Here is an 18,860-nt window from a genome sequence, read left to right as displayed (position 1 = left end):
CTCGCTGGGTACCGCCGTCACACCAACACTGAAGAGGACGCTCGTCTCGAAGAGTCTTGAACAGTGCTTTCAGGAGTGAAGAGGTTCTCTTGGCTCCGAAGCGAAAACATACTGCGGTTGCGTTCACTTCCTCCTTTTATACTCACGGAGTAGGGCGGAGTACGCTATGCAAATTTCCGCAGCCCCAAGGCATTGCATGCCATTGGCTCGTGTTTTAATACTCGAAGAGGATTGGCTTTCTATGCGAAACCCCCAATCTCCGTCACTTCTGACGTAACTCGAAGTGACTACGATAGGGAACAGAGCGTTGCTATGGATTCTAAACGTAGAGACAGAATGGACTATTTTTCTTTTTTTAGCGGGAGCGATACAATCGTTTTTTAAATCAATAAACTTTTTTATATCCATATTTTGAGTCAAATTATTGATTTATTTGGTAGGTAACCATGTAATAAGCGGGGTAATGTAGAGCAAGGCGTAGTTATAGCGAAAACCCTTCAGGCTTCGTGTCGGGGTCATAATCAACCTCCTCACTATAAATTATCCATATAACTTATTCTGTCTGCACAGCGTCCTCCACCGTGGTGTTGGGGTTCATAATGTTCCCAATTGTATTTTATTAGTTGTTGGTTTAACCATGGTTCATGAGGTAATGGCTGACTGTTATTTTCTTTTCAATGACTTTTCTTGTTACATGTTCATTGCTGGATTTATTGAAAAAATCAACCAATATTGCATATCCATAATTATTATAATGGATATAATTAAAGAATCCATACACTATAAAGTATTTTTAAAGATTTTTATGCCTATTTTGAATTTTACTCGAATACAAATACAAATACAAATACTTTTCCTCCCTGAACAAATACAAATACAAATACAAATAGCGGCTGCTTTGCACACCCCTACTAGGGCGTCATCTAACTGACGCTAAAGGGCGCCTAAAGCGTCACATATTGAAGCATGGTCAAATGCTTCCCAAGGCGTCAGTTAGGTGACGCCTTGGGAGTGAGAATGGGCTGAACTAATTTGTTTTTTGCTGTCAAGCTTAATATTCAACCATTTTCTTCTCACTTCTGGGACTGTTCGATAAACAGATGAAACTCCATAACTGCATCTGTAATATGCTGCCAAGCTTCCATTTGTTTTAGGACCTGATAGGCCACTATGTATGTTTGAAAATAAAATGTGGCGTTTTGAATGAACTTCTGATGATAAAACTTCAATTTCTGCATCCGAGAAATCTTTCTTTTTCATTCGCATTCATGTTATTATATGCCTATATATAGATGTCAGTCGGATATAATGGGCGGGATTTATGGTAATTGAGAATGAACGTGCACACGCATCGCATTTACGACTGGTTGGAATTCACTAACACACACCCACATTTCACTATCACATATTTGTGAATCAGGAGAAGAGTTTTCAGGAAGGTCTCTTTACGCACAAATCACTCTCATATTTACTCGTATATTTACAAATGTTTCATGAATGAGACCCAATGTGTCTAGAGGTTAAACATGAGCTATAAATCGGCTTGTGTATATCTAACGGGCAATCTTTGGTCTCATTAATCTATGATTTGTTCCCTGGCAAATCGTTTTGGCAGGCGGCAAAGTGAAGTTTCATAACTTTATATATAGGCTTTTTAACTGTAATGTTGTAACATTAGCCTGTTGACTTATGTTTGACTGAATCTTTTAACTTGCTTTATTTCTTGACTTATATAGCTTCTTATACTTTTTAGGCTACTTATACTTTAATACTTTAACTTTCAAAGGATTGTGTCATTACAGCTATTATAAGCAGCACACACATTAGCCAAATGAACTGTGTTTGCTCCCCTGATCACAACAGAAGTGACGTAGATTGTGACATGTGCAAAACTGTCCCAATTCTGCTCTCCACAGCTTCGGGCCCTTGCGCATTTACTCCACTAAGTGCACTTTCAACAAGTGTCCACTTCGAGGAAGACCTTAGGGCATAGTGTGGGTATTGGGACAGGGCCTTTCTCACCGATGCTATCTTGTGTTTGTGCCCTGTTTTGAGGAACTTGTGGTTCCATAACTCACTGTTGTACTTTTGTTAGTGTTTGTATGTATGATGTTTGGTAAGGTTTATGTTACTATGTTATTGGTGAAGGACTAAGCACATTTTTGTCTGTTTGATTGATGCAGAGGGTCTGTGTAAGCTTGAGGAAACAGTTCAACTATAAATAGACCAAAAAGGATTGTCTTCATTCTGCCAACAACACTCGTTCCATTATTTGTTCATTTCATGAGCTTCAATTAATCAACGATACCAACAGCCACTTGGAGACTCATTTGCAGGCTGACGAGGCTTCATCAATTGCCCAAATTTACCCAATGTAAATGTAATGAATTATCCTCATTGCACTTAAGCACTGTTTCATCTCACTCTTACATCTCCAAAGACTAAGCTCTTGGTAGGCAATCTACTATAAAAGTCTGAACTATTTGGTGTTTCCTTCACAGCTGAAGGGCTGTGTATGTTATGTGTTTGCTGGCTTTATGTTGATTTGAGGTGTCGATTTAATACACATGGCTCATTGAAGCGTGGAAGTTTTCTGGTTTTTCATGCAGCATCAAAACAGGTGTTCCAGTGTAAAGAAAAGCTTGCACTATCGGGAGTTTTGGCTTTCTTCTCAAGGGAAAAAACATCTTACACAAGTGGCTCGGATCTCGCGTTTGCCGAGGCAGCCCTTAGATTAGATTTCTAGCGGTGAAATCTCGATGGGACTGCAATACAGAATCTGATGGCTCGAATCTCACATAGATTGCGGGTCCGCAGTATAGTCTTATGAAATAAAAAAAAAATGATTCAGAGGGAACCGAGGAGACAGGAGTTTCCCTCTCAATCTTCTTTCTATGAAGCTATGATTTATGATTCTTTTTGTTTATGAGATTCTTTCAGCCTGTCATTCAGACCGTGTATACTTGTCTGTTTGTTTCTTGGCTGCATTTAATTTGAGAAATTAAATGGAACATTTGTCTGGCTTTGAGAAGTTAGATGCCTGTGTGGAAGTACTATATTCAGCCTTTCATCCAGATCATTCTCTACTTGTAAATTTTTTAGCAGTCTGGAAACTACTATCCCAAATAATGGGTCTTGCACTTCTGGGTCTTCTGTCTACTGTTGTAGGCCCTGAGCAGGCTTTGGTTATGGAACAAGAGGTAAAAGCTATGCTGGGGAAGAGGATCGTAGAATGCTCTTCCTTTCGGCTTGGTCTTGTCCCCCAGTATTTTTATTACATCAATGTTTGGTCGTTTTTGTTTCAATGTGGAGCAGACGATGGTTTGACATCCCGGATGTCGTCCTCGCCCACATGAAAGTATGGAGGGATCAAGGCTGAACGCAAAGAAAGGACCGCAGAGGACCACTTTTCAGGTCTGGTGAGGAGTTCGACAGCATTGTAGGCACATCTGTCTCCTGTTCTGTTCTTCTATCCTCACATCTGTGAGCAAGATAAAGCTAGGCCAGTCACTCACTGTCAAACACTTTTGAGACTGTTTGGTCTGACGGCAGCTGTGTCAAGCGGAATACATTTTGGCTTGCTGTACATGAGACCTTTGCAATGAATGGCACAAAGACCATTGGGTTTCCCTGAGGGGCAACCTGTTCTGCATGTTCAAGGTTAAGCACAGGTGCTTCATACTTTGGTGATGTGGATGAAGCCTCGGTTCTTGTCTCAGGGTCAAAGAGACCAAGAGTATGGCGCCTGTGTAAGCCTTATAATAGGGGTATCCCTATAAGATGTGTGTGATGCGTTGAATATTATAACCTATCACCACTGAGTCCCAGGTGCTTCTGTCTGAGTTGTGCTCACCTGATTTTACACAAGACAGGCAATGGTCAATACAGCAGCATGGGTATAAAAGTTCCCACAGTCTCAATTCTTGACGTAGCACGAGTTCCCTTGAAAGGGAACGACTCGGTTACGACTGTAATCTTGGTTCCCTGAAAAGGGAACGAGACGCTCCCTCGCCTAGCCATACTTCAAGCCAGCCCGTTCATCTAACTGACGCTTTTGACCATGCGTCAACATCCGACGCGCATGGCATCCTTTAGTGACAATATGAGACGCGCCTCCTAGTGGTCTAACCCTAACCCTACCCCAGAACTAAACCTAGCCACGTCATCTTACTGACGCTAAAGGTTGCCATGTGCGTTGGATTTAGACGCATGGTCAAAAGTGTCAGTTAGATGACGCCCTAGGATGAGAATGCGTTGTTCCACCACAACTGTGATCGACTTGCTTCAGCCAATCAGAAGCTGACACTGTTTGGTCTTGGTGTATTTTATAGCTTCCTGGTCATGTTGTCACCCCCCTATGATGTCCCTTTATGCCATTGGACTAATTCCACATGTGCTGCTTCAGGACGCAATCACACAGAAGTGTTCACACAGAGTCAAATCTCTATGAAGTGTCTCATTCCCTTCTTAGGGAACCAAGGTTACTTACAGTCGTAACCGAGACGTTTTTCAGTTTAACTTTCATACCTAATTTATTTTGTACCTTATTGCTTAACATAAAAATAATAGTAATATAAAATAATAAATAAAAAAATAATAATAAACTGCAAATGAACACAAAGGTATTAATAGAAAATAATAATAGAAAAAAGTCCTATTTTTTTACTTGCTTCAAGACCAGCGCAGTCTCATCCCAAGACGTCATATAACTGACGTCTTGGGACGTCTTTTGACCATACGTCAACATCCGCCTTTTTAGGGTACCCTTAAACGTCGGTTAGATGACGTTATCGGATCCAAACCCTACCCCAGACCTAAACCTACCCATAAACCTAACCGAAGTTAAAGGTAAAGCGTCAGTTGTATGACGGAGCGGGATCGTCATGTAACCGGCATTTAAGGGTACCCTAAATAGGCGGATGTTGACGTATGGTCAAAAGACATCCCAAGACGTCAGTTATATGACTTCTTGGGTTGAGACTGTGTTATTAAGACATGATTCAAATTCTGACAGCATACAATCAGTATTCATTAATTATATATTTTACATTTGATTACTTTATTAATATATATATATATATATATATTTTTTTTTTTCTAAATGCTTACTCTGATTCTTCATATAGCTTTCAGATTACCTGAAAACCTTTTAGGACTGGAAATGTGGATTTTTTTTCTATGGCTTTCATTTTCCCTATAATTTTTTTCTTTACTTTATTACTGTTTACCTGCCTTTACTTGAGGAAAAGTGTGAAGCTATGTTTGGTCAATAGAGAAATACTAAACATTGCTTTATTTATTTTACAGAATTTGGTTATCTAATTAATTTTCAATATTAAATTTAGTTAATTTTCATATATATATATATATTTTTTTCTTTTTTAAATAACGTCTTTAACAGCCTTTTCCCAAGGCTGTCTCGAAATACCACAGCTGTCAGGAATTATAAAGCTATTGTATATATTTATTAAAAATAAAATTCATATAAATGCCACAATTAAAAAATGACAAATTATCTTGACTTTCGTTCATGGCCATGCTCTACATTTGACATCACAGTTAGATTTTCTATTTAAAACAAACACCATTTGAACCGCATAAAACACAATGCTTAATTTAACTTTTGTAATCCACTCCCTTGCAGCGTGAAATGGAATCTTTTCCATCTCATCATTTCAGCAGGTGTAGCTTTACTGCATTTGATGAGTTCACACATGGCTTTTTTGTACTTGCCTGGATACCGGCTCCTTCTGTTACAATGATTTTCCACACACAGTTCAGGCTGTTCCCATAGGGCTCTGGGAACCCAGGGGATAGGATGGTACCTCTCCTTTCTGTTAGATTCCCGCTGCATGGAACTGTGGAGCAAAACAGAGGCAAAATTGAGCTTGTGCTAAAGATGGAACAGCACAAATGCGTGAACTGAGTCCTGTGAGAAAGACAGCCATCTCCTTTGACACGTGATTACGGTAACATACGGGAACCAAAGCCATCATCACCCTGCTAAAACATACATTCTCTGCATGAGAGGTACCACTTTATATTTACCAGGAAACAATCTTACATCATTGCATTTTAAAGACTTTCTAGCCAGAAGCTAACCACATTTTTAATAAGTATAGTTCTAGACTTAAAATAGAACGTGATCGTGCCTTTGCAACTGCAGGGCCACAACTTTGGAACAGTCTATCAACAATGCAAGTTTAAAAAAAAAAAAAAAACTAATTATGTCAGTAACAATGTCATCTTTTATCCTTGCTGGTAGATTCCAGTTTATTTTCTTCCATTGACAGATGTTTAAAAAAAAAAAAAAAAAAAAAAAACATTTCATTTTATTAAAGAAGATGTTTTTCCTGCATCTGATTTTTGTGGAGGGCTCTTAAAAGCATTAAAGAGAGTATCTGTGTATCCTAAATCGCATACTGTCTGATTAGTATGCTACATTTGAATTTTAACTTACCATTAAACAAATATGTTCTATATTATATCCACCTTTTTCTGCGCCCGTTCTATTTCCCATGATTCATAGCGGGTTCAACTGACTAAACGGTTTTCTACTTCCTGTTGAAGTATTTGTTTACATAGAATGCTAGTACTCTAGACCACTCATCTATAAGACAGTCGCTCCAGGATTTCACGATATTTTTTTGTGATTTTTGCGATCAAAATGACTGATTTTGTGGTGACAATTTCCAAAAATTTGTGAAAAAATTTGCGATTTATATATAACATTTACCAAAATAGTATTCAGTCCTTTCAGAAAAACGCAGAGTTTTTTTGTGATTGTTGCGGGCAAAAATTGATTGATTACGCGGCCCGTTTTCTTTAAAAATGCGATGGAATATGCGGGATATTTATGCAATTTTATGCGATGAAATTGCAGGAATTTGCAAAAATTGAGGGAACTTGCAAAAATTGCGGTTTGATGAAAAAGAGAAAAAAAGTTATTCCCCCAACATCCTGTTCTCACTAGGCTAATGTACGAGTCGTTTCTTATTACTTCCTTTGATAAGCAAGCATACTACATCATAGAAAGTGCTGGGAATATTTAATTTCTCATCTTGTTTTATTTCACACTGTAACGAGTGTAAATAAGGTTTGGCCCCTTTAAGAGCTGCACGCTCCCTGTTGAACTCTCTGCAGTGTTATATGTGCGCCTCGAACACCCCATGTGTGCGGGTAATTTCTGTTTGATGCTACTTCTTTTATCTTGTTGTTTATTAAGTAACGATGTGACGGTAGAACGTGTGACAGACAGTTATACGAGTTCGATTTGTGAGATGTCAATCGCCTCCGTGAGTCTGTCTGGCGTCGCGTAATTGCGTCACTTCATAACGTTCCCATGGAAACAAGGTGAAATGGCTGCTCTTGTGTGAAGTAAACGCAACATTTTTCAACTTTCTGCTAAGATACATGTGACTTTTTTTGCAACGAAAATGCGAGGATTATGAAATTATGCAAACCCTGCATATTTTGCACGGAAATCGGCATATTATGCGGCGAAAGTGCGGCGTATTTGAAAAAAATGCGGCCCCCGCATAAATATGCGGACTTTGGCTGATTTTGCATTGAATTCAGCGATCGCATAATCGCGTTTTTCTGGAGGGACTGATAAGAATGATATATTATATACTGTATATCAGTGGTCCAGACATTAGAAAAAATATCAGTCTACACATGCGTTTTATATTCACGGACATGACCGTTCTGAAAGCGACTTTAAAACTTTCACAGAGATCTTAAAGACAAACCACAAAGAATTTTTTTTTTAAAGTGAATTTCATTTTTTTATTAATTGTATCATAATTTCAATCAATGCTTCATCAACCAATTTCCTGGTTTTAATAAATAAGAAGTATATATTAAACAACAGATGATCATGACGGAGGCGACGGAGCGCGCAAACTGGACTTTGGTCTCATGAATGAAACTCGGCGTATGCCTAACCTCACAGGCCTGAGAAATATATAGACTATGCATCTTTGAAAGCAGAGACAGGAGTCAAAGGGCTAACCAGCCTAACATTATAGTACTGTTATTCTGCAACAGTCGGGGTGATAGAGACTGTCGGATGTTCATGGAAATCATGCAGTCATGCATCAGCTATCCTTTGAAAGTTATGAAGAAAAGAAAAACGTTCATTTTGTTGTTATCTGTGATTTAATAAAAAAAAAAATAACATGATCAGATCACATTTGCTGAATGTTTTTTTGTTGTTGTTTTTTTCGATTTAGTTTAGCGATGTGGGGATGACACAATCTAAAACACATGGCAAAAAAGCATAGACCAGACTCGAACCGGAAGTTGGCAACCGGAGTCGTCGTCATGGCAGTGTGCATTGCTTAGAGCAGAATAAGGTGGATAAATAAGAAATACTAATCTATTAATGAAATTCAGACATACTACATCCGCCATGTTGTTACAGTTGTGTCCCTTCATGACATTTATGGCATTTATGGCTCAATCTATATTCAGGTTTAACAGACTGGCCGGCAAACAGAGCCTCATGTTGACTTTAATTAATAGATGAAATGGATGAATGTGGAATGATTTTTATGTTGCAGCTAAGAAGCTAGACATATTTAATTTCAATTAATATTTAATAGACATCTACCTTTCAGTTTGTAATACTTACGAAAACTGGAGATTTAAAAGCAGACTGAGATGAGGATGTGCCTTGGGTGTGATAAAATCGTGACAGCACTATAGAATACAGCGACAGTTAAATGCTCAGTATTAAAGCCTGGAGGTTACGGCTTTGAACTGAAGGCTGTGGCCCAGAGGCCCTTGGATTCAGCTTTCAGCCCCTTGAGAATGGCAGTATAGAAGAAAATATTAACTAGAGGCCTGACATTTTAAATCCTCATAGAGGCTACTGCCATTTCGTCCTCCAGCAGGATTCCTAACCCTTATTACTTGCCTCTAGGTTACAGAAGATCATGGAAAACTCTCACATTTACATCCTCTATGACTTGAGAAAATACAGGGCTATGAATACCAATCTGAACGATGGTACCTGATAGCAAGCAAATAAAAGTAGTCAATAAAAGCAAATAAAAGTCTTAACACTCAATGAATTGTTTAGTCCTGAATAAAACACGACTAGTGTGCATTTCCCTTGGATAAATCCAGGCTAGCTTACCTATACAATTTGGGATGGTGTCATTCCACTGTGCCAGAGCGTTAGGGACCGAGTGGCACTTGATGGCTTTGGATCCCTGGAGAAGGTATCCGGGGTTACACTCGAAACGAACAATGGAGCCAGCTGAGAATTCTGAACCGATCCGTCTGCCGTATCTGGGCTCTGGGATGGAACTGCACTGTGTATCACTGGTGCGAGGAACAGCTAGTGGACAGGAAACAGATCTCTAATCAAAATGGGGCAGATGTGCCAAAAACTCAAGCTGCCTTTACAATATAGTAACAATATACTAGGTAACAAAAAAAGTCATTCACTAGGTTTTTGTCACTAATATATATGAAGAGTTCAGATGCAAAAGCCTCTAAGTGCCATTTGAAATTTTCTTCTAAAATAATAATTTTTTATCAAGCTTGTATATTTAAGTTCAGTAATTTCACTTAAATGGCAATTAAGATTACCTAATAATTGTCATTTAAGTGAAATTACTGAACTTAAATATACAAGCTTGACAAAAATTGTCATTTTAGAAGAAAATTTCAAATGGCATTTAGAGGCTTTTGCATCTGAACTCTTCATATATATATATATATATATATATATATATATATATATACACACACACACACACACACACACACACACACATACATACACACACACATATTGCGATTAATCGCGATTAATCACATTAATGTCATAGTTAACTTGCGATTAATCGCACATTTTTATCTATTCTAAATGTCTCTTGATTTCTTTTTGTCCCATTATTTGCTCTTATCAACATGGAAAAAGGATCGGCTTGCTTTGTGCAAATATTTTTTTTATTGAAAACAACATTGGCAAACTCTGTTCAAATTTACACTAGAATTCTCACTTGAAGCAAATAATCTCTCAAACAATGCAACACTGTCCATCAATAAAAGGGTGAAAGAAATACTGGTGAGGTCCTGATATTGACGAGGGGGCGGAGAATTCGCATCAGCTGTGTGTGTGTGTGTGTGTGTGTGCTTGGCCATCATCAAGTGGTATTTCAGCCTGGACGTGCTGCGATGATTATAGCTCAGTTCAAAACGACAAAACCCACAGATCACTTTGGTCTTGTCAATGGAACCATTTGGCAACTTTTTAAAAGTAAACTTTCCATTCAGAATCTTATTTCCAATTCGGCGTCTTGTGCTCGTCATCCACTCAAAATGTAATGTTAACCAACTATTTGGCCGGCTTACAAGCCCAAACGAGTGTGTGCGGTGTGCCTGTTGTTTTGTTTACGGTCTAGCTAGATGCACTTGCGCTTTGGTCGACGCACTATATATATATATATATATATATATATATATATATTAAAATAAATGCTGTTCTTTTGAACTTTCTTTTTATCAACCAATCGTGTTAAAAAATTATCATCATTTACAGACAAATATTAAACAGAACAACTGTTTTCAATTTTGATGAAAATAATAAGAAATGTTTCTTGACCAGAAAAGCAACATATTAGAATGATTTCTAAGAATTATTTGACAATAAAGACTAAAGTAATGATGCTGAAAATTATTGACAATAAAGACTGAAGTAATGATGCTGAAAATTATGGGCCGTTTTGCCCAAACAGGAATAAATTACATTTTAAAATATATTCAAATGGGGACAAAAAAGTGCTATTTTAAATTGTAATAATGTATCACAATATTACTGCTTTTAATGTATTAAATTGAGGCAGCCCTTGTGAACATGAATAAACAAACAAACAAACGTTTGAACAGTATGTGGAGAGCAGGACGAGGCAGAGGGCCGTGAGAGATACAGTAGTATAGGCAAATATACGTAAATACAAATACATACATACATAAATAATGCAAAAAGAACCCATATAGGAGACTCAACTCAGCTGATTTCAAATGAGTTTTACTTTTACCATGTTTCTAAGCTAATGGCTCAATTCTTTAATAACCCCATTCTAAAAATATTTACAGCAGCAGACATTTATTGGGTAAAGTCCATTTCTATTTTTGGGTAAAACAAAGTAATGTTGTTTTCAGTATTGAATGAATTAAAAACAACATTTAGCTTTGAAGCTTCTTTAACTTCCCGGTGCAGAAGTGTACAATGTGACTATTTTAGCACTCTTTTTAAAACCCACATATGCATTTTTGTAGTACATCTTCGTGACCCTAGCACAGAGAACTTTGCTGGTTTTGTTTTCGAACATTGTAGCAACTTTGGTTCTTTTTGTCTATTTGTGCCTTAACTTTAATCTGACAGCTGTGGATATATAGGAAGAGGCTGGTAGGACCATCCACCATCACCTGATACCTCCATGAGCCAAATGAACTGTCCTAACTGTCAGAGAACATTTCTCATAAACCCGCTGTTCTCTCTGCGCCCACTGCTGTACACTATAAAATGGTAAGGAGATGTGAAAAGAGAGACAGAGCAGGCTTGCCGCGGTCTGCGCTGTGTGTGTGTGTGTGTGAAAGCTTGCTGATGCCAACGTGAAAAATTTCTATTGTATCTTTTTTTATAAGGCAGCTGATAAAGGGAGTTAAAAAGAGTCATTTATATACTATTTTATGACACATTTTAAAAGGAGGGAAAATGCCTCACACATCCTGCGGCACCCTGCTGCTCTCTGGGAAATCTGAAACCTCGGGGGTGAGTCATTTAAAGGAACAGTTCACCAAAAAAGTACTTACTCACCCTCATGTCATCCCCTAAAATAGCTCACCCAAAAATGTTTTATTACTATTATTAGGGGTTCAAGCAAGTAGCAATGAAACCCTATTGTATTTGTTAGAATTACCAAGGATCTGCATTGTCCCCTAAAAGTGATCGGGCAGACATTCGGGCAAGATATTCAGAGCGATTTTGACGGCCAAATCGTTAGAATCCTTTAGCTCAAGATGAACAAAATTAACGTCTCAGATGATTGAAATTCAAAATGGTAAGCAAGCGCTACTTTAGTCTTAGTTTTTGAATTTTGCTACCTGACAGACGGCTGTAGTCCTTTCGGTGTGTTCAAGCACAGATTTTTTTTCCTGGCGCGAGGTGACAACACAGTCGACTTTCATCAGCACCAGTTCATCAGCTTTAGTTCTTTAGCATCGATTTGGTGTGTCCCTACCTTAAGTGGTCACATACTTATAAATAAAACATAGTTTCATGCAAGTGTCTAAAGGCCTAAAAGCGATTGAAGCCCGTTAATTGCTGCTTGCAGCTATATTTTTTGTTATTTTAAAAAGCACCTACATAAAACTTTATGACTTATGATTTATAAGTATTAATTAGTCAGTCATATGGTTCCATGAAAATATTTATAAAGATGTAGCCTGCATTGCTATAATGTTATTATATTATAGTTACAATTACATTTTAGTAATAAAGATACATCTCATTCAAATAAGTAAACATAGTGTTATTAATATCTATGTTGTGTTCTTATAAATACATATTGTGAGTAATAATACAGTTACTAAGCTCTATAAATGCATCATTGATGGCTTTAATGTGAAAACATAGGATGCAATTTTCCTGAAGCAAATGTTAAGAAATCATGAAGATGTGCTCATCGTACATTTTAAGTTGTTTATCTGTAAATGTCATTAATGAACAAAAATAATAAAATAATGAAAAGAAAAACAGAAATCATTAATACAAACAGTTAAATTGTATATATAGTTTTTTTTTTAAAGTTGAAGAGTTCAGATGCAAAAGCCTCTAAATGTCATTTGAAATTTTCTTCTTTAATGATGATTTTTATCAAACTTGTATATTTAAGTTTAGTAATTTCACTTAAATAACAATTAATATGTAATTATCATTGCCATTTAAGTGAAATCACTGAACTTAAATATACAAGCTTGATAAAAATGATCATTCTAGAAGAAAATTTCAAATGGCACTTAGAGGCTTTTGCATCTGAACTCTTCAGTTACATACTAAGCAACAAACTGCAACACTATTTAAAAAAGAGAGATATAGATTTTAACATGATTTCATGACCTCTAATGTAAACATTAGCCATTAAAGGCATAATTGATAACTAATTTGGACAGCAAATGAGGGTATCTGAAACTATGTTATATCTGTTATATCTTAGATATGATATAATGATATATGTTATATCTCATTAATAAATCAGTGTATAATGGATTATGAACATGCATGAAAAAACAAATGCATGACTTGTAAGTATATAAATTGAACTATAACTGTTCTTACAATTCAGTATATGTCTTAATGAGTCTTTATAAATATATTTGCAGAATAGTAAATATAAATGAGTATAGAAGGGGCTTTAATTCATTAGAAGCATAGACTTCATAGAAAGTGTTACCGAAAATGTTCCCGAGCATAAAACTGTGAGGCAACTCTCAAAATACTCATGAGAACAGCGTGCAAATCATTCTCCTATTCGGCTTTACTCAGAGCTAAATGCATTACAAATTACATCAAATTCACGCCCCTTCCTGATTTGACTCTATTGTGTATTGGTTATGACATTGTGATTGCACTGTTAACTTCTCTGTGTGAAATATAAAGGCTATTTCCCACAGTAAGCGGGCTCAGGCATACTGATCAGCAGGCCGGCTCTACAACTACACAGCCGTGATTTCACTTTACGCACGCTGCTAATATATACACTTCACCCTATACACGCTGACAATATATACACCACACAAACACACCAAAGGCTAACTGCAAGTTTTGGAATTGATGATTAAAAACAATGCATGATGACCTGTTATTGACTGAGGGTTGAGCGTCTGCTTACCTTGGTAAACAAAATGGAAACCTTTGGCAGATGGACCACTTTTCGCGCTGAATCTCAGCATGATTTGGTTTGAAGTGGCCAAGGGCAAGGTTTCTCCTGCAAAAACACAATACGGCAGACATTAAAATATGTCAGAGTTGCTTGTGGAGGCAAATGCGCCACAACAAACTGTAGCCTTAAGGTAGCGTACATGACGAATGGCTTAATAACTCTGATCAGCCTCCAAGGCAAAGGGTGGAGAGAGCAGGTCAGGAACAATGGGCCTAAAACTGATGGATACCCAAAGAAATACTCAAGCTGTCTTCAGCATGCTCATAGATGCAGTGGGGAAAATCCCCAACCGAAAGGCTGACTCACCCTTGAGCTAAACTATGAGCTTTTCCAAAATCAAAGTGTACTTTTACAAAGTTGTATCCAAAAGAGGAAACAATGTGCTGATATAGATGGCAACTGAACACTACAGTTGAGCCTGGAGGGTTAAACACTCTAACTATGAATTGAGTGGCCTGTCAAGATTTCTGGCCCACTGCTCACAAAGCTGAGATAGAAATGATATGAATTTACAGCGCTTCCCATGGGAAAATAATGTTGCACAGCAGACCATGAAGATATACAGTATAAAAATGCCATACAAACAGTTTTGTGTGCAATGGCCGCCATCAATCCTGCAAAGACTGTGGAATTAGCCGTGATTTTCTTGTTCTTGGCATTTTATTACCTTTCACTCAATAATACCAGCAATAATTCAGCGGCAAGCTGCAAGGATAACATTTTCTTTTTAGAAAGAATTAAACAAGTCTAGAACCAAAGGGCAAAAAAACGACAACATGGATCCAAGATTTAAGATTTAAACTTGACATAAATACGGTGGTCCAAAAAAATATTTAAACACTTAAAGGTCCAATATGCAAGAATTTTCGCCACCTCTTACAATAACAAAGGCGTATAATGATGACGCATATTCCGCATTAAGCGTATGGATGTTGTCGTCAAGCTGATGGATCTATAATGGATGAGTGAATGCATTGCTATTTTTTATCATGACTGTGGTATGAAGCAGGGCGCGATTGCTAGACGTATACCAGCGCCACACGCAACGTGTCTTGCGGATATAAAGGAATAAGGACTGAATTAATACTCACACAGATCAGTTTATTAGACAAATTAAACTTGCAGTGACAGTTGCACGATCACACTAAACAGCATTTGAGTGTGGTGTTGGCTACATATACGAGACTAGCAGTAAGGTAGATCAACGTTAGAATAACATACAGATCATTTTCGAACATTTCATCATGTTGAATTAAATAACATTGATTAGTTGTATGTATAATTGCTCACCTGTCTAATAAAATACACATAACACAAGTCAAGACGACTCTGTCAAGTCGAAGTTAATAGCGGACGTGGAGCTCTCGGCATCTCGAAAGATTTTGATCTTTGTACCTCTTTTTGTCTCAAAGCCTGTTTGACATGGTCCAAAATGTTTAAACAAAACAACAACAGTGTGAGCGTCTTGCTAGGCATAACGACAATAGCCCGGTTGTCCACGTCTGTCGCCATGGTTACTATCACAGTGCAAGCGCAAACCTGGCGGAAACCGATGCTAACATGGATATGACGTCATTGACTGGGGACTCCTCACCCCCGCTCACACGCATCATTTACTTGGTTAAAATCGCAATTTTCGCACGATTTATAAATAGTTGGAAACATTTGGGATATTGTAAGTGTTCTACCGCACTTAAAATGTCATTATCAATAAATAAAACAACTCAATATCAAACCAAGCAGCATTTTTGTTTTTAAAAAGAAGATAGCGAAAACTTTCTTTAATGACTAAAGTATTTTTTATTTATTTTTATTATTCTTTAGGTTTGAAATGATAAAACCAATATATATATATATATATATATATATATATATATATATATATATATACTGTTTAAAACAAGGACAAAAAGTATGTTGACACTTTCTGGTTGCCAGACATTAGTGGATCATGTTGATAGTGAATTTGATTCTCTACATCTGTGGTTGCTCTGATAGGACACCTCTATGAACTTGAAGAGAACCAACTTATTTATCTACAAAAAAATAAAAATATGGGAAACTAAATGCCAATTCCATTTTTTCTTGACAGGATCAGAACTCATTTTTAATCTAGACATAGTAGTTAAATAGATTCAAAACGTGTAATAACTTATACTGTAGGTTACAACTTTTGTACCATTATACTTCAACATTTAAAACGGCATTTTAACTTAAGTTTTTATTATATCAGTTCTATTTAACTTATTTTTGAAATATTTTAATTGCATCAAAAATGTTGATAGTTTTGTTGCAATAAAAAGTAAATTAGCATATACTGTAGATGACTCCAAAAGTCCAAACTGATTTAATGAGGTCTTTCTGGTTGACTTATGAGAGCAAATATGTATTTTTTTAATGATTTAATGAAAATATTACTTGCAAAAAGAAGACTTGTGTTTGCTCGAGCCTGACAAAGTGTGTTCACTATACTGTATAACAGAAATTTTAAATCAATAAATACAAATACAAAATAATCAGCAAACGCTTTCCAAAAATGATACTCCCTCTGCATTACCCCTTTGGAATGAAGCCATTAAACCTCACATGAGACCTCGTTCACTGCTCAATTGTCTGCGCAATTGTCTTTTCACTGATTTAAAAAGCCATATATGCCTGTTTGCTTCTTTTCAATGGGTTCTGTGGATTTCAAAGCAAACTCAAAGAAACAAAACTGTGGTGAATGTAAAGCCATTACTTACCAGAATGAGATCCAGCCAGGGAGCTTAGCAGTCTAGAATTCTGATTGGGCCCATCAAATAACTCAACGGAGTCGTTCATGGCAGTCTGGAAATAGGCAAATTGCCCAAACACCACTAAGGAAACACAATGAAACACACAGAGCGTGTTACTATCATCACCACTGCTGGGAAGAGACACTAACAAAAGTAGTGCAATGAGATAAAAATAAAAGAAACATAAATTTCCCATTGACACTCGTGTTTCAGTTTGATGGTTTTATAAGTGTCCATATGCAATCTGCACAGAAGTATGTACTGTATAGCCTAGACACATCAGTCCCATCTAGATAAAGTGGCACATGAGATTAAATTCATTACAATAGAAGGTTTTGATTACAGAAATCATGCCGTGAAATTGTGAATAAACCGAAAACTCATACCGCAGAACACCACTTATACTACTGCAGCAGCTGTCCTGAAAACAAATGACAGAGCTATGTGGGAATCAAGAGCCCAGTTTTTGCTTGTAATTGATGAAAAAAATGGCTGAGCTGGTTCTTTTTTAATGAAATAATCCAAATGACTCACAAATCAAACACATGGGTTGTTGACTTACTACAAATACTCAAAGGGGCTATATATGAAGAGTTCAGATGCAAAAGCCTCTAAATGCCATTTGAAATTTTCTTCTTTAATGATGATTTTTATCAAACTTGTATATTTAAGTTCAGTAATTTCACTTAAATAACAATTAATAGGTGATTATCATTGCCATTTAAGTAAAATCATTGAATTTAAAAATACAAGCTTGATAAAAATTATCATTCTAGAAGAAAATTTCAAATGGCACTTAGAGGCTTTTGCATCTGAACTCTTCATATGTAGATTTCAGAAACCGTTGTTATTAGCGACACTGGTGGCCATAAAGTGAGTTGCTGCAGCCAGCATCTTGTATACGTACAAACAACTAGCACATTTAGCTCAGCACACTGCCTTGTTTTGAATGTTCGGTAAGTTCTGTTGCGAAATATATGTAATGAAAGCAGAGCAATCAGGTTGTGAATATATCTGTTCACATGCAAATGTGAACGCTACTAGGAAGTGTAAAGTGTGAACTCACCCTGGATGTGGTTAAATGCTTTTTCGTTCTTAGCTCAGAAGTAAAAATGAAGAGTTCAGATGCAAAAGCCTCTAAATGCCATTTGAAATTTTCTTCTAAAATGACAATTTTTATCAAGCTTGTATATTTAAGTTCAGTAATTTCACTTAAATGATAATTAATAGGTAATCTTCATTGCCATTTAAGTGAAATTACTGAACTTAAATATACAAGCTTGATAAAAATGATCATTTTAGAAGAAAACTTTAAATGGCACTTAGAGGCTTTTGCATTTGAACTCTTCAAATATGTTTTAGAAAATACCTTTGCAGTGATATGCTGATAACAAACATCCAGATGCCTTCCACACTGCTTAGAGCGAAGTTCAGATGAAAATGTGAATATGTGCTGCGCATTTTCCTCTCAATGACAAAATAAACGCTCAACAAACATGACAGTGGTGAGAAAGTAGCCGTTTAGAAAGCATCTGATCACCTAGAAAGCTCTGCCATTCACCAGCATCATGACGAAAGATGAGTTCATTAAAATTACACTACCATAAATTGATTATAAATGTATATATAAGATTATAGACTATACAGATTTGGCTATGTGAGACTTTAGTTTGAATTAATGCAATTTCTTTACATGATACATTGACATTACAGTTGAGAATGGCTCTTTAGGTATCATAGAAGAGCATAAATGTCCATGATTGACTTCACTAGAAAAAAAAAAAAAAAAAGTCCCTATTCCTTCACATCACAATCAGTCTACAGACTTTCACAGACAATCTAGGAAGTTGGGGGAGGTCTCATTTATTTATTTTTTTTGTTTGTTTCTTTGATTGTTTGTTTGTTTGTTTGTTTGTTTAATTTGGTTACAGGCTGTTCCACACATTGACAAAAAAGGCAAAGTAATACATGCCAGTTCTTACATCCCCTGACATATATATTTTTTTTTTATATTATTATTATTTTATTTTTCCTGGGTTGCCCTTATAATGTTATTATGTTTTAGATCAAAAATAGTCATAATTTAGAAATAAAAGGCATTTTTCCTAGCCTGATTTTAGCATCT

At 36.5% G+C, this 18,860-nt stretch overlaps 1 protein-coding gene across 2 annotated transcripts in view; it reads right to left on the bottom strand.

The window, feature by feature from the left end:
- Nucleotides 1–18,860, bottom strand: part of csmd1b (CUB and Sushi multiple domains 1b) — a 756,823-nt gene that overhangs the window by 118,575 nt on the left and 619,388 nt on the right. For both annotated transcript variants that reach the window (XM_039652188.2, XM_039652197.2), the window contains exons 32-35: nt 16,703–16,816; nt 13,911–14,006; nt 9,143–9,346; nt 5,734–5,858 (exon numbers count right to left, since the gene is read on the bottom strand). In XM_039652188.2, coding sequence (XP_039508122.2) covers nt 5,734–5,858; nt 9,143–9,346; nt 13,911–14,006; nt 16,703–16,816 — 539 coding nt within the window. The remainder of the gene's footprint in view (nt 1–5,733; nt 5,859–9,142; nt 9,347–13,910; nt 14,007–16,702; nt 16,817–18,860) is intronic.

This window comes from Pimephales promelas, chromosome 11, assembly GCF_988280905.1.
Source record: "Pimephales promelas chromosome 11, fPimPro1.hap1.1, whole genome shotgun sequence".
In the NCBI taxonomy this organism is placed as follows: domain Eukaryota; kingdom Metazoa; phylum Chordata; class Actinopteri; order Cypriniformes; family Leuciscidae; genus Pimephales; species Pimephales promelas.
Note: the sequence above shows the minus strand (reverse complement) of the source record. Positions and strands in the feature narration are given on the sequence as shown.